Consider the following 24965-nt stretch of genomic DNA (forward strand, 5'->3'; position numbering starts at 1 on the left):
TTTCATTTCCCATCATTGAACTGGTTTGTAATTTGGAGGTGCCAGGTCCTGCTTGCTTGACAAGCATCTTGTATAAGGAGCGAAGTGGGTTATATTCCTTCTACTGCACTGGGTGATGCTAAAATAACAATACATGTTGTGTATTGACATCACTAAAATGCTGCTTTCTTTTGTGTTGACAAAATACTTACTCTGTGCTGCTGTACCAAGTTTATATTCTTTTGCTGCTGTACCAAGTTTATATTCTTTTGATGAGCATGAGTGTACCATAGCTAATTGTCATTACCCTTATTTATGTTCTCAGCCAAGGAAAATACATTGAAGAGATTGCTTCCTGGAGAAATATTTCTAACCCAGCCTTCTTGTCATGTGATAGCTAATTCCATTTGTAAAACTCATTGGCAGAAAAGAAGCCAATTTTAAGCCAATTTTTCCCTTCCTCCCTCTCTCTGTGCAATTATGTAATGGAACTCATGTGGGACATTTTTTTTGGGGAAAAAAACACGAGGGGAAATAAGGGCCATATGGAGCCAGGGTGTCTCTCTGTGTAATCCTGAACATACTTTCTTACAGCCAGGCCCGTATTGAGGAAGCCAGGCCACAGCTCCAAAAGCAACTAGTGGTGGGTCAGTGGAAGCCTCTTGCAACAACTAACAGAGGACAAGAGTTACAGCCTCCAGAGACTTCTGTCAAGAGCCTGGCTGGTGGGGATGAGAACCAGTCAGTGGCACAACTGAACGTCTCCCGCTTGCGCAGCTCCTCGGTAGAAATCCGTGAGAAGGGCTCTGAATTCCTGAAGGAGGAGCTCCGTAGAGCTCAGAAGGTAAGCATGAGGTTAAGAAGAGATGGAGAATTTGACTACTAGCCTCAGACCCACCTGTCGGCAAGCATAAGGCCTAGGCTCAGATGTTGCATCTCAGTGGGTCCAAAAGCTTCATCTGAATTGCTCATCAAGTAATACTGAATTGTTGTCCATCTGCATTAGGAAATTGACATTTTGTCCTGCCACTCTGCTTTGTCTTTTGTGAGCTACATTGATTCCATTCTGTCCAAAGCTACTTCATATGAATTCATGAAGTAGACAGTTGATGAGCAGGTAAAACGCTAGAATACTATTGGGAAATTAAAAAAGAAAACCAGATAGTATACGTTATTCCATCTTTGTTTCTGCTAGGTTTTTACTGCATAACATATAATTCCCTCCATACTCTGTAAGTTCATACATATATTATTCAAGCCCTTTCATATTCTGATTTTGGTGATTTTCTAAACAGAGCTTGGACAAATCTCTATTTCTTAACTTGGTTTTGCGAATCTTACACTTTTATAGAACCCTTACTGCTTCCTATTCATAAATGATAAGTTCCTTTTGAAACAGGGATCACTATATTCTACTGCTTCTAGATGCAGAACTGACTGACTACAGGACCAGAGTTTTCCATAACAAACTGAATCAGAACTGGAATTTGGGATGACACAGTTCCCACATTGTGCTGTTTCTGCAAACAAAAGTTCCAGTCTGTTGCTTCTCTAGATTCCAGACTCTGATTGACAGCTGGTTTTCTTTCACCTCTTTCCTGCTCATAGGATCTGGCTCTAGATCATAGCTGAGGACTTTGTATAGTCAGCTGAGAGTCTCATGTTGCCTTTGGTTGCCCATAAAGGTAAAGGTAAAGGTTCCCTCGCACATGCGTGCTAGTCGTTTCCGACTCTAGGGGGCGGTGCTCATCTCCGTTTCAAAGAGCCAGCGCTTGTCCTAGGACGTCTCTGTGGTCATGTGGCCAGCATGACTAGATGCCAAAGGCGCACGGAACGCTGTTACCTTCCCACGGTAGTGGTCCCTATTTTTCTAAGCCCAAATTAGGATATGCTATTTAGTGGGTTTATTTTCTTTATGCTCATATATTTGACAACCTGAAGTTGAAGTGATAGGAAAGTGAATCCGGAGTTCCATACTTTCTAAGCCACGTGTCCATGTCCAGCTTTTGCCATTGCCTTCTTCAGTTAATATGATTTTTGGCAAAGCTGGCCCATTAAAATTTTTGGTTAAAGTTCGTAAAAATACTTTCAGGGATGGACAGCTGTTGACAAGTTTCAGAGTATGGTAGATCTCTCTGTGTATGTGTGTGTTTGTATCTCTAAACTAGAATGATTCTCTAAACTAGAATGATTATGGAGAGTCATTATTTCTTGTGTTTTCCCTTTGCAGGAATTAAAGTTGAAAGATGAAGAATGTGAGAGACTTTCCAAAGTCAGGGAGCAGCTGGAACAGGAACTGGAAGAGCTGACAGCAAGCTTATTTGAGGTACTGGCACTTTCTTAACTTGAACTTGGCATCCAAATCCTGAAGATGGTAGTGTGGAACCTATAGAAACCAAGTCCAAAGCTGAGCTTAAGTAGTCAGTGTACCTCTTTGTAGACATCTCTTTGGTCTATAGAATCCATGCATCTCTTCTCACCCACAAAGTATGTTCTGATAACCTTTGAAAAAGCCATAGTTGTTGAAAGAACAGAATTCCATGTTGTGGTTTTTTTTGGACTGTATTATTTCAGATTGTGCACATTTTAATATTTTACCACAAATATATTGACACATGAGATTCCTGGAGTTGTACTTTATATGGTCAGGAAAACTTTACTGTGTAGAGCAGTGAAATTTGTATTCCACTGGAAGATGTTAAATCCAGCAAAAGCCACACCGTGTTGTTGCTTTGATTATGTAGGCCAGCACCAACAGGAACTGGGTGTTTGCATAAGAGCACTCTCTCTCCTCAGTTAGCAGAGCAACCATTTCTCTTTCCCTAAAGTCAGCAAAATCTGAGCTGGTGCATTTTCTGTCTCATTACCCTGATGTGTTGTATTCCTCATAGGAATGGAAATTTCTCATTTTGTATGGATGAAGAGCCTTTCTCTGTTGGGGGATGAGGCTATCCACCCATGGCCCTGGATTAGAGAGCTCTTGCCATTGAACATTAGCTGGGGATGAGTAAGGAATTTACTTAGTTCCTATATTTCAGGAAATTTACCCGGTTTGATCTTTCTGAATTCTTATGAAAACAGAAATGCTGAAATCTGAATTTTAAGGTAGCGCTTTGGAACTAAAAAAAAAGGCAGTGGGGGGGAGGGGGGAAAGATGTGCACAATATTTTTTAATCAAAATTGCAAACTGGTACAGAAGTAGGCCTAACCTCTCTTGGGCTGGAAAAATGAGAAATGGAATATATTCTAAATGGATTTGCCCTAACTTTGAACAAACTTGAGAGAGGTTGAGTTCCTCAATCCACATCTAATTCAGATAGTCTTCACTGAACAGCCACAATTGCGACAGGTAACTCCATAGCTAAGTGACACAGTCTTTAAATGAGACATCACTTGATTTACATCAGTTCCACTGTGGACATCAGGCGAATCACCTATGGTTGTTAAGTGCGGTGTCACGTGACTGCACCTTGCAACTTACTGCTGGCTTCCCCATTGAGTTTGCTTGTCAGAAGCTGACTGTGAAGGTTGCAAATGCTGATCAGGTAACTGCAGCACGCTGTAAGTATAAGGACCAGTCATAAACCTATTTTATCAGTACTGTCATAAGTTTGAACAGATGTTAAATAGGGGAGTCAATATGCAAGCATTGCCTGTATGTAAGCGTGTGGTGGAGGGGAGCTTGTTCTCATTGATTTTCAAGATCATATTGACTGAAGCTACACTAGGATAAGACATGGTGTGTGTTTAATAAAGTACTGTATGACTTCAGGTGAACGTTAAGTATAAATTGAATACTGAATGCTTTATTTTCAGTTTGCTTTTCAGAATATTATGTTGTGCTCTTTCAAAGACATTCTCAAGAAAAAATATGAAAATAAAAGTAAAACATGCAGAAGGAACTCCAGATGTTATAAAAGTAGTTTAAAATTGCCAGTCAAACATAAAGCTCTTTGTGGCCTAAATCATGTGAGGGCCTAATTTTTTTGTATTTGGTGAAGGGAGTAGACTAAGAATTAGGACTGGCTAAGAGGATTTATATCAGCCCTATCCTCTCTAAATTCCAAAGTATTCTATGGCAGCTCCATTTGGACCTGACAAATAAAAAATATGTCTCAGTCCAGTATTTTTTTAAATAAAATCTCATATTTAAAATAGTGGCGGTAATTTGATTGCTAAAAAGAAAAAGGCCCTGAGGCCCTTTAGAACAGTGGCTCCCAACCTTTTCTATACCCTGCACCCCTAAAACGCTTCTGATATATTCTTGCACCTCTTACAAAAGTTCGAAATAACGGCAACAAATTATGCATATACACTATATTTTTGAAAACCCAAGTTTTCGTACCCCCCTGGAATATCGTCTCACACCCCCAGGAGGTGCGAGCATCCCTGGTTGGGAACCCCTGCCTTAGAACATACAGTACATGTTTCCAGCAGGGGAAAAAAAATTCCTGTTTTGTACGGTTATCACACCTATCCACTCCAGTGCTTTTTATGGTATTGCAAACCACCTGCACAGCTGCCACCAATTTGTAGCACGTAAAAGTAACAGATATGCAGATAGAAGAGAAACTGCAAAAAATAAACTTGTGGAGAAGAAATTGGATGGAATGTTTTTTTTAAAACAAAATCAAGATTTAATCTCAATATTCCAACTTTCCATGTTGGCTGCACTCATTTTCCGCATTACCCTTTCCTCATGAAGTCTGCAAGACTTCTGCAAGTCTCACCTGTCGCCATTGATCTCAAGAAAAGACTGTGCACTTCTGCTGTATTCGATTAAATGTTTCTTATTTTAATGTGCTGGACCACCATGTGTCTGTGTTGGTTCTTATGGGTGGCAGTTTGGGAAAAGACATTCTTTGAGGGTTGACCCCTCTACTTCATCTTCTTTAGAAGTTGGTCTTACCATTTTTGAGAACTTGATTGTCTTGGACAAAAGTGTGTAACTCCTTTTGTTTTGTGGTATCTGCTGTAGGAAGCACACAAGATGGTCCGGGAGGCAAACACCAAGCAAGCAGCCTCAGAGAAGCAGCTGAGGGAGGCCAAAGGGAAGGTGAAGAAATCCATTTCATACATTGCCTCCATCGGTATAATCATGGTGACCACTAGACCATATCTACTAAGCATATCCCAAAGTCCATGAGCCTGACACTGAAAGAAAAGTGCTTAGATATGGACTCTCCTCATGATTTGGATAGCAGACCTGGTTGCACTAGTTCCCAACTGTGTGGATTGTGTGTGTATATGTATACAAAAGTATTGGAGCAGGGTTTTCTTTCAGATGTAAAGGTAGTGGGAGTCATTTGGATATAGAATATCCGTTGCAGTTCCTTTCTCCTTCCTGGTTGGAGGCAACAGGTTAGAAAGACCGTTTTACGTGGCAGAGTAGTCGAAATCAAGCTGTTGCACAAGAGCAGGAATCGAGCCATACAAAAATGCTTCTGAGGTGTATTTTTCAAATGCATTGTCAGCCTGTTGCCCCCATGCTGATGACTGTAACAAAGCCCAAGCTGATGGGACACGTTTCCTCTCAGTGAATGCTCATGGGTTGTAATGATGAAGCAATAAAAAGAATGCAGTAGAGTTTGTAATAACTTCAGAAAACTGAAAACTAAACAGCTAAACATGAATGCACTGCAGTCAGAAAGGGAAATTCTCTAAAAGTCAAAGACCTGAATTTTGCTGAAGCAGGAGACTTGGCTCTAGCTGTCCGAAAACTCATGTTATTTCACCTCTTTTGAGAAAATGTTTTCCATGCTATTCTGGCAGTTCAAGTTCAGAAACAAGTCCTGCTGAGTTTGCTGGGGTTTGCTTCCAAGGAAGGGAGCAGAAGGTTGCTTAGTAGGTCAGAGCAAGACCATAAACAGGTGTACCCCTATGCCTTGATACTAGAAAGAGTTCAGAGAGTATGCAGAAAGCAGTGAAAAGATAAGACAACCATGTTCTGCCTGCTGAAATGGAGGCTGATTTAGCAGTTAGAGGAAGTCCTTGGCTTACTACAGGTCGCTTAGTGACCATTCAGTTACAACAGAACCTCGAAAAAGCTATTTGTGAGCCAGATACAAAGTCAAAATGTCTGCTCCCCCCCCCCACAATGACTGCATTTTGGGTGCTCGACATCTGACCTGCATTTACAGCCATTTGCAGCATTCTGATCACCTGACCATGATTTATGACATTTTTGTTGGACATGTGTATATTTCTGGTTTGTGGTAAAAAAAACCCATAATGAACAATGGCTTATCTACCATAGCATTCGCTTTACGACTACTACGAAAAATCATAAAATTGAATGCAGTCATGTGATGACTTGCTTAACAACCATCATAACTTATGACTGAAATTGCAAGCTGAATTATAACCATAAGTCAAGGACGACCAGTATACATTCAGAAACAATCTACGAAAAAAAAGGACCAAGTAGCATAAAACATCGCCTCAAGGAACTGGAAAAAGCCTAGCTGTTGGATCCATTGTGAGATTTCTCTTAATACCAACACTTTTAACTTCATCCCCAATCTATCCACAGTAATTGAAGCCAATTAAGTTTCATCCCATTCTCTGGAGGAGCAGAAAATGTCTTTGCTTCCAGCATGAGAAACCTTTCAGGTATTTGAAGAGTCTTGTTCAACCAGTTTGTGCAGGAGAGGGGACACCAGAGATTACTGATACATCACTGATACTTCAACTTCCACAATCCCTTTTTTGATAACTTTAGAAGAACTTGCTGAACTCGAACTTCTTGTATATTCAAAAACTCAAGAGCACAGCTAAGGATTTGTGAAAAGGATTTGTAAGTTATGAACTGCAGAAAAAGTGCTGCCATTTTTAATGTGATTATAGCGCCATCTGCTGGCAGAGCTAAAGCAAATCACCTGAAAGATTTTGTGTCAGATGCTTTACCCTGCCATAATGTGAGAAATACAGGTAGTCCTTGATTTACAACCACAATTCAGCCTAAATTTTCTGTTGCTAAGCAAGGCAGTTGTGAGTTTGCCCCATTTTACGACCTTTCTTGCCTCAGTTGTTAAGTGAATCACTACCATTGTTAAGTTAGTTAAGTGAATCTGGCTTCCCCATTGACTTGGCTTGTTGGAAGGTCGCAAAAAGTGATCACATGACCTTGGGACACTGCAACCGTCCTAAATACATGCCATTTACAAGCATCTGAATTTTGATCATTTGACTATGGGGATGCTGCAAGAGTTGTAAGTTTGAAAAATGATCATAAGTCACTTGTGCTGTGGTAACTTTGCGGTTGTAACTTTGAATGGTCACTAACGGTCACTCTCTCATTTGAAGATTAAGTTGACTAGGTTCTTAAATAAGCATTGTGACCAGAAATATATAGCATTTCTCAGATAAATTTCACTACTGTCATTTAAATTGGATTCCTTCTGAGTTCCTCACTAGCATTATATACTGAAACTACAGGAAACCAGTTTGGGGAAGTGGTGAATGTGCTGCTCTAGAGACCAGGTAACTGGATTTTACTCCCACCTTAGGCCTGAAGTCCGGTGATCTTGGGCCATTCACTCTCTCTTGGCCCAACTTACCTCACTTGGTTATTGTTGTAAGGGAAATTGGAGGAGGAAGGAATATTATTACATTCTCCGCTTTGAGTTATTGCTCTGGATGCGAGTTTTATCAAAACTGTCACCATGTGGCAGATTTCTGGACTAGCCTTGCACACTTAATATCTGCTACTAGGTAAAGGGAAAGGTTCCCCCGCACAAGTGTGCTAGTCGTTTCCGACTCTAGGGGCAGGTGCTCATCTCCGTTTCAAAGCCGAAGAGCCAGCGCTTGTCCGAGGACGTTTCCGTGGTCATGTGGCCAGCATGACTGGACGCCAAAGGCGCACGGAACGCTGTTACCTTCCCACCGTAGTGGTCCCTATTTTTCTACTTGCATTTTTACGGGCTTTCGAACTGCTAGGTTGGCAGAAGCTGGGACGAGTAACAGGCGCTCACTCTGTTACGCGGCACTCGGGATTCGACCCGCCAAACTGCCAACCTTCTGATCGACAAGCTCAGCGTCCTAACCCACTGAGCCACCGCGTCCCTATCTGCTACTAGACAGAAGCAATAGACAATATTGTGCACTTTGGAGTTTGCCTAGACTCACAGCTCTTGCTTGAAGAGCAGGTGGGAGCCAAGGGCCCAACTGTGCAAAATGTGCCATTTGGATCCTTTCCTGGATCAGGGAGCACTGCGTACAGTTTCTCATAGTTCAGTCACCCCATTTGGACTATTGCAATGTGCTCTACATGGGGCTGCTCTTGCAGAGCATCTGGAAGTTGCAAGATGGGTCCACAGTGCAGTGGTGTAAGCAGTAATGGGTGTACCTAGTTATACCCAAGTTACACCTTCCCTTTGCACATTGCACTGGTTCCCAATAGGTTTGCAAATGGAATTCAAAGCATTCTGTTTGCCGCCTGCCTGGCTTGAGGCCATATTTGAGAAACCATCTTTCTCTGACTCTACCTGCTCCATCAAATCTGAGAGAAGGGGCAGGCTCTGGGTGCAGTCTATTAAACAATGTCAATATAATGAGACCCAGTAAATGTATGTTTTAGATCCTGTGCTTGCCCTTTGGGATACTATTCCTCCCGAGATTAGATTGGTCCCAGCCTTGCTAGGTAGGATCTTAAGACCTGGCTGGAGGCAAGAGGTCAGATGAGCTTGTAAGATATTGTTGATTATGGCTATTGGTTCTCCTCAGCTGCTACTTTATTGTTTCTACTTATGTTTATTTTATATTATTATACTGATGACTTTGAATTGTATTTACTAGCCAGAATTGTTTACGTAATAGGGGTGGACATATAAACTAAATGAACTAAACTAAAATAAAAATTCCTGGGATGAGGGAAGTAAGGAGCTGGCGCAGAGAAGTTTTGTACTGATTCATTCCTATTTATTGATGAGTAATTACTTAATCTTTAAGTGGAGAAGGGTGATCAAGAGTGTGGTCTTCTTTACATAAACCTGTTTTGCCAGTATTTGTATAAAGAAAAATTATGCAGCAAGAAAACCCGATATTGGTATGTAGGTAATTAATATATGCAAATATGTATGCATCCTGTTCTATTTAGTGGATCTGGTAGTTACGATGTACAGGGAAAAATCTTTATAAAGCCTATATGTTTAACATTTGGGATTGTGCAAAGAAATAAGAAAAAACATATAATTTAGAGGTTATAAAGCTAGTAGCTCCTGAACTCAACTTCCTGTTTGCTTCAAAGAACAGCCATGACTGATTGGCTGAATGAGCCATTAAATGTTCTCTTGGACATGGCATAATCCTGTTACCAAGTCCTTTGCTGATCATTGCTGATGGCTTTTTGTCTCTTGTCAGATTGACATGTTGCAAGCAGAGGTGACAGCCTTGAAGACGCTAGTGATAACGTCAACTCCTTCCTCGCCAAATCGGGAGTTGCACCCACAGCTTCAGAGCCCTGCCAAAACAGCCTTCAGAAAGGGACACGGACGCAACAAAAGCACCAGCAGCACCGGAGCAATCACAGTTGCTGGCCAGAGTGCACCCCAGGATTCAGTCAACAGCGAATTCAAAGAGGTGGGTAAATGTGATTGGTCAGCACCTAGCTTGAGCCCCTGGGAGGAAGCAAAATGTTATTAGCCATGCTGCGTTATCTGTGTGATGGGGAAATGCAGTAAGGTCAGGGATGTGGTAGAAGAGTTTGTTTTATCTTGCACTTACACAACCTGCTTCACTGCAGAAAGTGTTGAGGAAACTTTTATTGACTTACTTTGATTAATTCCTTGATTCTGGTTGGGTTCTTTTGATATACTAAGTTAGAGTCAAAGAAGTACCGTAAGCAGTAGTTATCATGTATGACTAGGCATGAATGAGCTTAAATATAACTGGAGTCAAACACGAGAAGTCTCTTGTTAGATCAAATCTCATAGCTTCCAACTATGTTGGACCAGAGTTCCCAGCATTGCTGGGGAAGCATAATTTGGGAAATCTGAGAGTTACGATGTCCCAGTACATCTGGATCAGGCCAGAATTAGATAGGATGGCCACCTTTATGTACCTTCTGGGTTGGGATATTTGTGCCCAAGGTCTTTTGTGACTGAGGTTGTCTTTTTTCTAATCTTCTGTCTCTCTCACACCGTTTTCCTTTCTCTCCTTGTCTTTCTCCTTTTTCCCCTTTCTCTCTGCCCTTGTCACCTCTCTGTCTTGCTCTCCCATTCCTCAAAGTCTGGGGTACCCACTCTCCTCTCCCTGCTGCTCTGTATCGTCCCTGCGAAGGCGATCCACATCACCTATGAGCCAGGCTGGCGGTTCCTGGCAGCAGACTCTTCTTTCTCCTCTCCTCTCTCGCGGCAGGTAATCTCTCTTAAGGTGGGGTGAAGTAGAGTAGCTCTGCGACTAGGAAGGTAGGCTCAGATATTTGGTCACAGCAGGGCCAACAAGATTGCTTTGCTGGTGAAGGTGGTCATAAAGTCTGAGGGAAGCTGTTCTTCTTCTGTACAGATACAGTAGTAAAGAGCCGTGTCCTCTTTTTCATGTTGACTAGATTCACTATCCATAGCAGTTGTTGCCAGAAAGGGTGGGACTGCAGCACCAAGGCTGGTAAAAAATATTTTGATAGTTGCAATCCCAATCAATCTGGCTTTGGAAACTGGTTTCACTGATCTTGAGGAAGGGTCAGTTCTGGGGACAAGAAATACTTTTTGGATGCACTTTTAACACTTCCCCCTGTTCAGTTTTTTTCTTTAACACTAACAGTCATTTGTGTGTGTTTTTTCTCTCTAAATGTTTTTTTCCCCTTCTCCCATACGGGTGCTCTGAAGTGGTTTCCTGGTCTCAGGTGAGCAGTCTCTGTAGCTTAGTTACTGGAACTTTTTATAATCTTTTTTTAAACGTAGCTAGGATGTCAGAATTCAGTTATTTCTGATTATCATGGTTATGCCTTCTATTCTGGAACTTTCTAACCCTTTCCAGCATTTGGAACAGGACATGCTGGGAGAGGTTGGCAGCTTCCTGAAAATCTGAAGGTACTCTCGTCTTTTGAGGATATATTTTATTTTAAAAGGATTGCCTTTATTTAAAGAGGAAACATGGAAGTACCAGGTTTTGAGGATTTTGAGAATTGCCTTTATTTAAAACAGGTTGGGAACTATGGCCCCTTTATGACTTGTGGACTTCAACTTCCGGAATTCCTGAACTGGCGTGACTGGCTCAGGAATTCTGGGAGTTGAAGTCCACAAGTCATAAAAAGGCCATAGTTCAATACCCCTGATTTAAAACAAAGGTTTTGTCTATGGCTGCGGCAGTTCTGCGGGCCAGGTTGAAAAACCGAAAAGCCAAGAACAGATCTTTCCCACAAATCAAATATGAGCTGCTAACTGGTTTACTTTTGGAAAAAAGAACTCACAGGTTTATGGAAGACTGGATGGTCAGTGGCTACCAGTCATGATTGCTGTATACTGTGTCCAGTTTTGGAATCATAAATCCCAAATGTTTATAATTGCTAAAAGCAAAATTGGAAAGGGACTGTGCAGTCAGGTCCTATTTGTCTTGGATTTCCCAAAAGCACTAGTTAGATCTTTGTGGGAGTAATCAGCACTCAAGACTTGATTCAATACAGAATGTTTTAATTTTATTTTGTTTTTAAGGGGTAGCTACAAAAATCAAGCAGCAGTGTCCTCTCTGCCTGCCGGGGTGCCTGATCTTCTTTATTTGCTTGATTTAATATTTATTTATTTACATCTTGGATTACTTATTTGTCAGGTAAATTTAGTGCTACTGCAACTGAAAAGACTCTGGTCTTGTGAGTCTTTCCCCTGCCATATGGATACATGGCTAGAAGAAAGGATTTCTTGTATCCTGCCTTTCCGACCTAGCATGCTTTATTTTGTAACAGCCACAGAGTCTTCAGAACACAGAATGCTTCAGTTGTTTTGGAAGTGGGCCCTTATTCAACACAACCAAGTAGCCGTGCAGTCTTTTGGAAAAACCTCATTTTTTTTCAACTTTGGTGAAGGGATGCTTGCTTGCTGGGGCTGGAAGTGAATTCCTTTTGGTGAAGGGGTGGGGGCAACTAAGCTTCGTATTGGATTGTCTTTCCCTTCCTTTCATGGGAAAGCCATGCATACGATTATCTTTCTATTCAGTGGTACAAAGATGTGTGATTTAAAACACATATCACTTGTTTGGAAGAGCTTAACATTCATATTGTCAATAGTAATAAAGTTCTAGGGCAGGGGTAGGCAACCTCGGCTCTTTTATGACTCATGGACTTCAACTCCCAGAATTCCTGAGCCAGCTTATGAAGTCCATGAATCATAAAAGAGCCGAGGTTGCCTACCCCTGTTCTAGGGGAATATACAATTGAGCAGTCTAAGGATTTCCTGCCCTTCTTCTGGACCTGTTGGAAGCAACTGATTTGTCATAAAGAGGAGCAGTAGATTTTGCTGAGGCCCCACCTTCTCTTTGCTTGACATACTGCTTGATTATGAATGCAGATCACAGTCCATGCGAGAATGTGAAGAGGGAACAGATCTTCACCTCTGGTATGGCATGTGAGCCCCTGTATGTTGAAAATTTTATAGACTCATAAATGATGTTCCCTTTGGTTACATTGTTGGGGTACCACTGTAATCTACTGATACACTGTCTCCTGATGATGCTCTCTCTGTCATGCTCCTTTCTGCAGTAACCACAGCAAGAGGCAGAACTGCCTGTCGCTGGCGCATAAGTCACATTTATTCTGCTTCTTTGCCTCATCATCTGCCTAATGAATAGGAAGAACATTCTGGTTTTTGTAAAGAAATATCTACTTCCTTCTTCGTCTCTATATATCGGTACGCATGTGTTTTTCTCTTCTTAGTTTTCCTCAACAGACTTCTGTTTTGTGGTTTTCTGTCGCTGCAGGTAGATTCCATCTTGTTTGCAGAATTTCAGGCTTGGAAGGAGTCTCCAACATTGGATAAATCGTGTCCTTTTCTCAAGAGGATTTATCGTGAAGATGTAGGCCCTTGCCTGGATTTTACCAAGCATGAAGTCAGTTTAAAGATGAGTTATTCAGAGTTTTCTAAAAGATGAAGGTGCTCCTTCCTTGTTGACATGAATTCCTTGTGTTTTTTTTCTTCGTTGCAGCTTTCAGAGCTGATTCAAGCAGCTGTGGAGCAGAATACCCTTACCATTGAACCAGTGGCTATCCAGGCATTGCCTGTAGTGAAGGTGTCAGCCATTGAATGCGGTGGACCAAAGTAAGATTATAACAGCTGTTCAGCTGCCCTTTTTTTTTTACTCCTCCTCTTCTTACACCGATGCACCATTAGTCTGTAACATGTGGCATTACCAGTTGCCTTTCTGAAACAAGGTTTTCTATTTGGTTGTTCACAGAATTTGTTTTATTGAACCACTGTGTATTCTTCCTTTCAATTTGTACTGCTTGGCCCAGAAAAACCCAAAGAGAAAGCAAAGGAGGGAAGGGCTCGGTAATAGGAGAATCGGATTACACGAATGTACAGAAGTATAAAGATTATACAACAGCCAGCAGTTCTAATGGACCTAAATTGAGCTAGAAAGCACTACAGGGTGTGAGGAAGATAGCAAAACTGGAGAAGGTTGTGGCAATTCAAATATTTGTAGCTCAGGGTTGAACTGTGGGGTCCTTGGTGCTCTCTGAGCTTCTTTGTTTTCTTGCAGACATTTCATTGCCCTACTAAGTAACATTATCAGCACTGATTATATTACCTAGTTAGGCAATGAAATGTCTGCAAGAAACAACCAAACTCACAGAGCACCAAGAGTGATATAAACCGGCTTCCTTTTCATTGTGCTTGATTTGCACATATATCAGAAGAATTGTCCTCTGGGCCAAAGTTTAGTAAGGGACTTCATTTTGCAGTTACAAATATCTTGTTGTAGTGTGTAAGAGGACTATTTCCTTTGCTGTGTTCTGATTATTCTTTTCTTGGACTCCAGCGGTTTTCATTCACTGTTCTACCATCCTTCTTTCCATAACTTTGTATAATCTGGTATGTTTGAAAAAAGATTTGTACAAATATTTGAATTGTTAGTGAATTGCTGTGCTATTCTGTACTGTACTATTACAGTTCTTGTTCTGTGTGCACATACCTGCTGGAACTTTCTTCCTCTGCTTCTGACAGTAAGTTAGTAAAGCAGGTAAACACAATTTAGGTTTTCTTGTGTGCCCATGAAAAAAGAAATTTTAGAGTCTTGGTGCTGGTATCTCTCAGAAAGACCCTAATTGCTGGAATTACTTTTCTGAATTTACATAAGGTGGTGGACCAAACCTCGTAATTGGGATTGGTGTTGCTGTTTTATGCTAATGTCGTTTGGTTTTCTGCTTTTTAATGTTTTTATATGTTTATCACTATTAATGTCAGGCATGAAAGACCATGTGAAAGTCCAATTAAACTGATTTATTGCTAAATAGTCTATCCACAGGAATCTTTTCAATTAATGGTTAGTACCTGCTTTGAGTTAAACAAGGGTCCACAACATTCAAGGGAGAGCGGACTTGATCCGCTTGTGGCTACTTAGGGATTCTAAGCTGATCCCTCTTTTAACTTCAGCCCCAGGTTCTGCCACGCCTTCTCCTGCAGTTAACAAGCCAGATTCATGAACTTGAGATGGGCTGCCATATAAATTGAAAAAAATGAATGAATGAATGAGTAACAACAACATGATGAAAAGCAGGGCTTATCTTCTAGGCATGGGAATCAGACATTGAGCCTGAGAGATATGATTAATTATTGCTGATAATTATCCTCAGCCACCACTTTTTTTCTGCTTTATTCTTCTTACATATTCTCATTTCTTTCTTTCTTTTTGTATTATTATATTGATGTTTTTGAATTGTGTTCATTGCCCAAAGCTGCTTACTAGAAATGGCAGCCATAAACATTTAAGTAAATAAATAACAAGGATGGAGAATATCACCTAGACTGCAGCCATATCCAGCTGCCTCTTCACTTTTTCTTAAGAGCCACGTGACATTAGAAGACAAAGCTTCAATAAATGCCCTAACCTTTGTGAACAGGAGATAGGAGATCACTGCTTCTGTGTCATTCCTCCCGCCCAGAGGGGAACATTATGCAGGATGAACATGAAGCATTGCTTCCCACTTTATCTTACAAAGTGATTTGGGTGATGGGGGGCACAGAGAGAGAGACCAAGAGAGAAAATTTGATGTCTATGTCTTTTATTTGCACTCAACACTGGGCAAGGGATTTAAACTGCCTGGAGTTACCCAATTGCTTTCTCCCATCAGACTGGATGGCTACTAGGGTGGTGCATCTGTTGTGCAATGCCCCCACCATTGGCATCAGTGCCAAGTGGCCCACAAGAAGGGGCATTTGGTTACTTTAGATCCCAATGGTATGGACCAGTCTGCTGGGCTAGAAATAACATATCCTTGAAACAGATATTCTCTCTGCTGCATTTAGACTTTAGGAGTAGTGCAGTCCAGAATTCTGCTACTCTTGAGTTTCTTCTTGTAGGTTTCTTGGAAGGTATAGGATTGTAGTTTAATAATTTAGATGTTAATCTTCCCTCAGTTTGAGCTGTGCTTTTTACACGCACACCACCATTAGTTCAAGAAGAATGAATGTTGCCATTGCTAGCCTAATACTAGTTTCAACTTCTTATTTCTTCTCACAGTGGGTTCCGGTCCCAAATTATAACGTAAGTTATTTTTTTTAAGCCAGTGACAAGGTATTTACTCCATTATTAATAAGCTACTAACTCAAGTTGTTACTAACAGCTTTGCAATTGGTGCTATCAAATAAATGGTGAGCATCCAGGATGCTGACAGCATACCATATAATCTTCAATTACAACTGTCTTTGAAATGGTTCATCTTTATTTCTGCACTGCTGGGTATATAAGCCCAGAGGGATATTTTTGTCTACTAACTGTCAACTTTCTCCTGTAATATTAACTTTACTTGGTTTTCTGTGTTGCTGGTTACCTCCCAAATCCTATAGCTAGATTTTTCAGATGTCAAATTTTAATGCAAGAAATGTTGAATTGCCTACAGGAGGCTTAATAGTAATAGATTCTTTTCTTTTCTCTTTTAAATTAAATTACTTATAAAGCTACAGAAGGAAGAAAGACAAGATGCAACAAATTCTAATATTCTAAAATGCTAATCTTCGTAATGATAATTGAGTTGATTTACTGTGGAATAGGAAGAGGTGACAGAATGGAGGCAGAATATTTGTAAATGCATCTTTATGATTCTTCCATTTCTTAATATTTTATTTATAGTAAGGTCAAATTCTAAACTTTCTGCAACCTCTATAGCAGCGACATGTTTTGAGGTTGAATACCCCAAAAGCACTTTTCAAAAAAAGCTGCAAATAGAAAAGTTTGAATTAACAAAGCTTGATTGAACAGAAATACTTAAAACAAGAAGCAGGAGGGCTGTAGAAAGACAAGCAGGCTGAGGAATTCAGGGAGTTAAAAACAGTGGTTTAGATTGTTCACAGTTTTAGCTGACAGAATAGGAAGATCTCCTAGTATGAAGGTGGCAAGTTTACTATCTACTTCTAAGGTGTAAATTGTACTGAATTGAGTTGAGCTGAGTTGAACTTCTTTGTTACTAAGTATGCTTACCTTTATAGCCTTAATATTTTTTAGGATAAATTCATAGTACAGAGAATAACTAAAAAGAATGACAACATACTATGAAATCCTTTAATTTTAGGATGCAAAAATGAAGGTCTTTGCTTGGGTTTGCATCGTGGTGACCAGCATCATGTTTTGTTCCCTTTAGTCAAGGCCTCTAGATGACACCCTGCTTGACTTTTTCCACTCCCACCTTCCTTTTTACAGGAAATGTGCTCTGAGTGGCCTGTCCCGAGCCTGCAAGCATCGCATCAAACTGGGGGATTCTGGGAATTATTACTACATTTCCCCTTCTTGCAGGGCCAGGGTAAGTTTTTATTAGTAATGTGCTTAGCAGAAAATAATCTAATCTTCAGCTGGACACTACAAATGTGAATACGTGCAGGAGAATTGTGTTCACCTTGCTTGCATTTGTTTCACCTTGCTCCATGCCTTTTTTATGTACCTTGCATCTGACGCCAACAGAGTAATCTATCATCTTAAAGACCGAAGAGTTTACTATTGTCTGTCCTATTTACATTCATGTTTCTAAATGTGCTTGTAAACAGGTGTAATGTTTGTCCTCTTGTTCAGATTACAGCCGTATGCAACTTCTTCACTTATATTCGATACATCCAGCAGGGACTGGTGAGACAAGATGGTAAGAATTCTCCTCTTTTTCTCTCTTTGAGATGTGGAAGTTGAGCTCTTCCCTTTGTAGCTAATTCACAAGGTGCCCAACCAACTTACGTGATTATAAGCAGGACCACCAAATCACTCCAAGCATTTTGAAGTTTTATAAGGGAACATTCAAGAGAGAATTATTTTCCCCCTTGTAAAAGTCACTCAAAGCAGATAGAAAAGAAAGGTAATCTAGCTGAAATAATGTGTTCATTTAGATTATTTGAACTAATCTAGGTAATCTAATGTGTAATGGATTAAAATGATCATGTGCATAAAATCAAACACAAAACTCTAGAAATAAGTTCAGGAAGGTATATATGATGTTAAGGTTCAAGTTGGGATTTCATCTTTGCAGAATTTGGACTATTTTTAGGACAGCATATTAATTAAAAATGGGTAGGGTTTCAACATGCAGATGCCTTCCATTCAGTGAGGGGATAAATATATGGTTGTCATGGGCAGAAGGAATAACCTTGTGAACAGGAGGAAGAGCCACAACTAAGACAGTGCTTGAATAAAAGAAATCTGAGTCCAGACCTGAAATGTAATTTGAGAAAGTGGAGGGCTGATGGTGGTAGGGATTTCTTGCTAAAATATGAAGTGGCTTTTCCGAAGGGAAAGGAGAAGTTCCTCAAATGATGCTCATAACTCCTGATCATTTGGCCATGGTGGCTGAGCTGACAAGTGTTGAAGTCCCAAGATCAGGAGAGCACTACATTGGGGAAGCTAGCACAGAGCAAACAGATTTGCCTTCTGCTACAACGATCTCTCACTTGCTTCTCTGTTTAATGTCTTCCTTTGACCCACAGTGGAATTGATGTATTGGGAAATCACGAGGCTTCGGAAGGAAATGTCCATTGCTAAATTGGGCTTCTATCTCAGCGAGATGTAAATGGAAGATGATGATCAGGAAGGATTTTTGCCTTCAGTTATTCTCCGGACACCCAGAAAATCGATGACAGAATGTCTGCTCATTATCCAGATGGCGCAATATTAATTGAAAATGTAAGAAGCACAGGCTTTCCCTGTTGAGTGGCAGTCTCAGTTTCATGAGAGCAACTACTCTGGGCATTTTTACCGAGTGAATATGAGCTCTCTGGCACTATGGAGTGAGGCCATGTTGGGACTCCTTCCTTTTTTCTATGCATTTCTCCTCAGCTAGTATATAATATTCTACTTAAAAGCCATTATATATACACACACATATAAATATATAAAAAAATATTCCTGAGGCCTCGGCTGCACCTTGGGCTCATTACCTGCTTGCCACTCTGAAATCTAAATGCTGCTGCATAATGGAGAGATAGATAAACTGCTGCTCCTGCTTTCCAAAGGCATGCACCTGTTGAAAACAGCCTTCCTCGAGAGCTGCAAGGTGCAGATTCCTCCAGTATTTCTTAGGAGCTTGAAAGAGAGAACTGGGAAACGTTTGGCTTTTGATTCTGATTGTAGCTCAGGGTTTTCCTGTGAGGGATCCAGAGACCCTTTGACAAACTCAGCAGGCTGACATTAAAGCCACTCCTGATCAAAACCCCAGTCATGATGGAAGGATGGGGAAATGACCTCATGGATAGCCATTCATGACTAATAGACTTCTTTTTTTTATGCCATGGGACATTCTAGGCTTCTCCAACTTTTTGCATTCAACATACTAGTCATGAATCCATTGCCATAATCTTCCTTAGCCCACATTTCTGCTGTACTCCTGGTTCTCATTTAGAGGCTTGCATCTAGCTAAGTATTTTCTAAACTCAAGCTTCTCCCCCCACTCCCATTTTATTCACATCCAGAGATTGACCTCAGACATTGAATTTTCTAGCAGGTTATTAGAAGTTACACACATTCTGCAATTTTTTAAAAGGTGGGAGATATTTGGATTTAATTGGTGAATCTGATGCTACAGCATTGATGAGGATCTCTCTTTTTATTGCATTTTAGGGTATAATAAAAGCTCACGATGAATTTTTAAATCAAAAGATCTAGATGATCTGTTGGGTGTTAATGAAAATGCCTCTCATTTTCTCTGGTTAAAGAAAGGACTAGCTTTTTCTTTTGGATAATACTTTGAGACTTCTGAGATGAGAACAACTGATACAAGCTTCCTAGAAGACATAATTTCCCTTGGTAGCCTTTCCCTCCTACTTTCAGACCGGGTGATCTAGTTGGTGGTTACTCATTGTGGAAGGCACCTGCTATTTCAGCTTCCATCCATGAATAATGACAATGAAAATCAGGTTTTGTTGGTAATCCATGAATTCACAAAGCCGCCTCTACAATCAGAGTCTCCTGCTTGGTGAATTAGCAGATCAATTCAGCTTGTGTTACTGAGAGATTGTGCCATTGGTTCCATTGGGTATGTATTCCTGGTTGGCAGCAGATTTGTACATACATTGTGGCTTCCTTTTGTCTCCTTATGATTGCACCCGCATCCGGGATCTGTGTGGACTTTACCAGATTTTCAACTACCATCACAAGAGGAGGAAGCCAGGACATGACACAGTGGCTAGAGTTTATCAACTGACCGTTGGTGGGGTTGTTAGGATTATGTTCTGAATGCAATTTGAAGCCACATCTGACAGAGTTGCCTGTAATCGCTGAATTGGATCCTACCATTTCTATTCTTGGGGAAGTAATGTTTTCTTCAGTTTGCCTTGAAATTAATAGCTTGACTTCACTAATATGTTGCATTTATGAGCAACAGAGCAAGCGTTCTTTGGGATGTTACTGGAAAGTATTGACTTGGGAGTGTTTGATAGTGTTGCATATCAAAACACTATTTTCTTGACCCACATTGCTTTGTTGTTCACTATACCCTGGCTACTATCCTAATCATTTATAGTACCACTTGAGGGATAAAGATTATACATTCATACAGGAGATAGAACCTCTTCTCTTAAAGGATGTATTTGGGAAATATGCTGTTGAAATTATGCAATCAGGAGAACAAGTAATAACACACCTTTTTCCTGCTATGAGATTTCTGTGCATCATAGAACAGCTGCACCCAGATGGACAAATTAGCCAGAGTTTTAGAATTGCTTCTTTTACAACAGAGACTGTTGCCTTTTTCAGCTCGCCTCCCAGATACCTAAAATGATCACCTGAACTGTATGAGTATATGAAGAACAATCTTTTGGTCCAGAGAGGCAGTTAGTCATGTAGGATCTTGCAAAGACCTCAGAATAAAATTGGTAAAGGATCTATTTATACTCAGTGTTGGGCAGGTATCTGATTGCTTTTCTGTTAAACTACAACCAGAAGTGAAATTGTTTCTAGTGACATTTGCTTTGAGAATATTGACTTCTGCAACTTCGCCTACAAAGTGGTACAAAAATTGACTATTAAGCAGAGCAATCTGAGCTCATCTGGAAGACAGCACGATGGCGGAGGTTGCACTAAGGCACTGTGATAGGCAAGGAAATGATTAATGGTGGTGGAGGACAACTGAAGGGTTCCTTGTAGAGATGGTGACTGCCTTATGAGAAAGTCCAGTTTGTGTATTGAAAGGGAATTTAGCATTGTTTTGAGTACATAATGAACTGTTGTGAAGAAGGGTATCCTCTGAAATTTCATCTGCAAATAGTATTTCTCATGTCAAATTCACTGCAAAGACCTCCAGTTTATTTCATGCTGGCTATAGGTTTTGTACTGTCATTATATACTTATCAATATCTGGTCCTATAAGAGATGAAGGAAATGATTAGATCAAGATGGCTTGACTAGCTGCCAGTTTTCCCAAATTACAAGAATTGGTTGCCTGAAAAGAAAAAAAGCAACAATACATATTACAGGCAGTTTTGAATCTTTTATCCTGGTTGCATTATTATCTCTTTGTTACTTCTGTGTTCCTATTCTAATAACATATGCTGATTTCTATTTAATAAATAGACTCCAGTGTTGACATGAAGCTGGTTCTTACTGCCATTGGACTGATTTCTTTTGAAGTCTGCATGTATTCCAGTGATAAAATAAACAAGGCATTATGAGCAGTATTGATTGTGTATATAGTAGTGTTGAAGCTTTAGTAGTGTTTAAATAACGAAATCAAAATTGCATGCAAAATGTTCTTCACCCTAAAAGGTAGCAGTATCTCCATTGGGGTCAGAATGACCCATCAGTTGAAGCATGACACATTAGCCATGGAAAGGATGCATGTCCTATTCAAACGGAGACATCAAAGACACCTAGCTCCAGAGCCCAAAACAATCCCTTTTGGCTTGCCTAGTTAATTCACAATAAGACAGACTACCAGGGAGTGAAATAGAAACAGTACCCACAGGTATGTCATAACAATACCTTGACAATATGCTTCATTTTAGCATAAAATATGGCTTTGTTTTGAATCAGAGGAATGTTAGAGGGACAGTCTGTACAGGTTAACTACTTTTTCTATTAACTGCCTTCCTGCTCAAAATTCTTCCCATCAGATACTCTGCTGTGGCATTACTTAGGTGTCACCCTTTGTAAATACACATTGGCCATCTGGATGAGTAAAACAAGAGCTTTTTGTGTTGTGGAAAGAGAAAAAATGATTTGAGACAGAAAATGTGTCATTCAGAACACACCCCAAAATACAGATAGGTATTTTCTTCTTTAGAACTGGGCCTGGATTGATATTGCTCAGGCCTAAAATTTTGCTTCCTAGAACATAAATCCTAAAAACAAGGAAAACAGATCAGTGAACGACTTGCCCATTAAAGGTTTTCAGTATGAATTTGAATGTAGCTGTTCCTACCTCTTGACTAATATGCTCTGCAGAGCATAGTCTGTCATCCTTCAATTTTATGCTCCTTGGAATATTGCAGATTTTGAGGTAAAAATAACTTATAAATGCACACACTGCTAGACAGTTGATTGGGGATATATGGGTCTCTTAGTGATAAGGAAATGTGAAGAAATTAAATAGTTATTCATCTATGTGCTGCCTAGTTCAATACATTGCCCTGGTGAAGATTTGATTTCATTAGTTTTCTTCAGTTATTCATGTGCTGTATATTTAAAACTAATGTAGACATGGGGTTTCACACAGCCTGATGAATTAACTCATATGAAACAGTATGGATTAGAAAAAATCTGCCTCCCTAGCTTTAATAGGATTTTAGCTCCTGGTGTTATTTTTTTTTTAAAATCTTGCCTGTACATAATCTGTGGGCTCTGGTAATTATGAAAGAAAGTGCAAACTGTGATGAGCAATTGGCATTTTTGAAGAGCCTGAAATTGCTTTTCTTACTATTTAGAGCAGGGGTCTCAAACTTGCAACGTCACATGACGTGTCGCAACGTTGCCGCAATGGGGTGGGCGCAGTTTCGCCATGATGCATCCGGCCCTTGGGCCTTGCAGTTTGGCACCCCTGATTTAGAGATCCTTTCACTTCCTGTTGCCCCTTAAATGCCCTGAGCTTCAACTCTGATTACTTAGTTGGGTAATGAAACTTCTGCAAGAAAACAAGATCAGAGAACACCAAGGATCCCACAACTCTAATAATCTCCAAGCAGATGGTGTTTAAAGCAGCTGGTCTAATATATCAAAAGGATAATTAAGTTCATTCATTCCATTTCTGTATTGCCCATCTCATCTAAATTGAGTTAAGAAGACTGACTTCCTGATTCTGGTATACGGTAATTGTAGTGGTAGCATCTGCAACTCTTTTATAGGTAACTGCTAACTCTGGGAAGTAAATCTTGATCTAGTTAGCAATAGTGGTTAACCTTTGAGACATGGGCAGCCATATAAATACGAGAAATAAATAAACTATAAAAACAAAAGGTCCATTCAGTGGTATTAAGGGTTTTTTTTTACTTAGAAAAGGATATTAAAACAATAAAGTGACAGTGATTGGGAACTTTGAAATCTGAAGATCCATGTAGCAACATTTCAAAGGAGTCAGTCTTTGTTATGTTAATTTCAAGGACAACAATTATCAACAGTTTCATTTTCTTGCTCAGGAGCAGCAGGGAAATAACTGATACAAGTGTTCATGTATGCTGGATACTTGAATAAAATGGATGCAAAGTTCCAAGTCCAGGGGATATGAAGGTTAAATTCATGGCTCAACCATACTTTCTGTGGCTGAGTCGTTGTAGAAAAAAGACACGGATAGTTTGAAAAGTCCTGATCCAAAGAGAAATCTTGAAGGAAGGGAAAGGAGAATTTAACCTACAATAGATTTCCATATCACAGGCTGAGTTTCCTCAGCCCATCATAAAGCATCTGCATTTTATTTCTTGATGAAAAATTAATAATGAAATAATGAAAAATAAGCTACCACATAATTATTGAATTACAGTGGGAACAAATCAAATCAAGGGCTGAATTCATGTATAATTTGATTGATTGCTCTGGGTAAGGTTTGACTGAATTCAGTAGGATTTATTTCAAGAACTCATACAGGATTATAACATCTTTGCACTGTTAAAATTCTTCATAAATCATTGAAACTGCCCCCCCCCAAAAAAAAGCAGTAGAGTCTACCAGAGTGTCATTGTACCTGAATCTTTGATGGAAGCTAGGTCTGAGAAATGATCTTAAAATATAAATTACCAGTGCTTTCTTTGTAAAAGAAAAAGGTGCCGGAACTCACACATGTCATACAACCTGCCTTGCCTACCCTACAAGGTTCCATCCAAAAAAGGTGCCGGAACTCCGTTCTGAGTGTTCTATGAGAAAAAAAGCCCTGTAAATTACTGAAAACAACACAAAAAAACACCCCAAAAGCGACAGTGAGAAATAACAATTAGAGCTGTCAGTAAACACTGTCTACAGATGGAATCAATGATGGACCTTCTTTTAAGTTCTGTGTTGTGATAGTCCTTTAGAGAAAGTTCACCTGAAGGATACGTATATGTTATAGCAATAAACCCCTCCTGGGAGTCAAATTCTTCACATAGAGAAGAGAGCTCTCAAAGTTATGGGTCCTCAGTCTTTGCTTGCAAGTCCCATTCCATGGCATTGCACAGATAAGGGCCTTTTCTACATTATTTGCAGTTGTTGCCTTATGTTCTAAGTAATCCTCAACTATTAGCTCTATGGTTTTATGGAAGGAGAGTGATGTAATTAATAAACGCTCTAAAGAGACTTCAATCCCAGTGCCATATTTAATCTCTCCCCCACCCCTCCAAAGTGAGTTTTATTCCCTTTCAATCCAGTTAAACCATCACAAAATAGTTCTGGCAAAAAAAGACATGAAACAAGAACAAAAATTATATATATATTCTCCCAGAAGAACGAAGCTGAAGCCACCAGCCTGAGGATGACGGATGAGATTTCGTCAAAACGTTGCTCTTACACCTTCAATTCTACGTGGGAAAAAACCCGAATGACCAAAGATCCACATACAAACAAAGAACAGAAGGCAACAAGAGGAATTTCATTAGCTAAATTAAACTTGAGAAAATACATAACCAGAAGAAAGCAAACTACAAACAAGCACAGGAATGACTGCATAAAAGAATTCAAGATCAAGAATTCAGGATGAAGAATTCAAGATACAACCACTGGATAAGGAATTTAATACACTAAGAATCTAAACATCTCACAAACTACTTATGGCAATGCCTTATCAGTGAGTGACATTTTTGATAGAATTCAATCTTATATGAACTAGCCCAGAGGTCCCCAACCTTTTAGGCACCAGGGACTGGTTCCGTGGACAGAGGTTTTTCCACGGACTGGAGGGGATGGTGGTTTTG

General features: G+C 40.0%; 1 protein-coding gene across 7 annotated transcripts in view; it reads left to right on the plus strand.

The window, feature by feature from the left end:
• The window catches only part of RAB3IL1 (RAB3A interacting protein like 1), a 39249-nt gene extending 17980 nt beyond the window's left edge, over positions 1 to 21269 (plus strand). Inside the window, exons 3-14 of one of the 7 annotated variants that reach the window (XR_014490677.1) lie at positions 578 to 823; positions 2210 to 2305; positions 4958 to 5035; positions 9340 to 9558; positions 10207 to 10335; positions 12886 to 13014; positions 13111 to 13223; positions 15646 to 15669; positions 16822 to 16921; positions 17188 to 17254; positions 18087 to 18282; positions 19732 to 21269. Coding sequence is in view for 6 of the 7 variants with exons in the window: in XM_083348334.1 (XP_083204460.1) it covers positions 574 to 823; positions 2210 to 2305; positions 4958 to 5035; positions 9340 to 9558; positions 10207 to 10335; positions 12886 to 13014; positions 13111 to 13223; positions 15646 to 15669; positions 16822 to 16921; positions 17188 to 17254; positions 18087 to 18169 (1288 nt within the window). In the remaining variant the exon portion in view is untranslated. Of the gene's footprint in view, positions 1 to 573; positions 824 to 2209; positions 2306 to 4957; positions 5036 to 9339; positions 9559 to 10206; positions 10336 to 12885; positions 13015 to 13110; positions 13224 to 15645; positions 15670 to 16821; positions 16922 to 17187; positions 17255 to 18086 lie in introns of all 7 variants that reach the window. The other 6 variants (XM_083348334.1, XM_083348333.1, XM_083348336.1 and 3 more) reach the window with 6 other exon arrangements.
• Positions 21270 to 24965: the final 3696 nt, after the last annotated feature.

Source organism: Vipera ursinii, assembly GCF_947247035.1.
Source record: "Vipera ursinii genome assembly, chromosome: 1".
Taxonomy (NCBI): Eukaryota; Metazoa; Chordata; class Lepidosauria; order Squamata; family Viperidae; genus Vipera; species Vipera ursinii.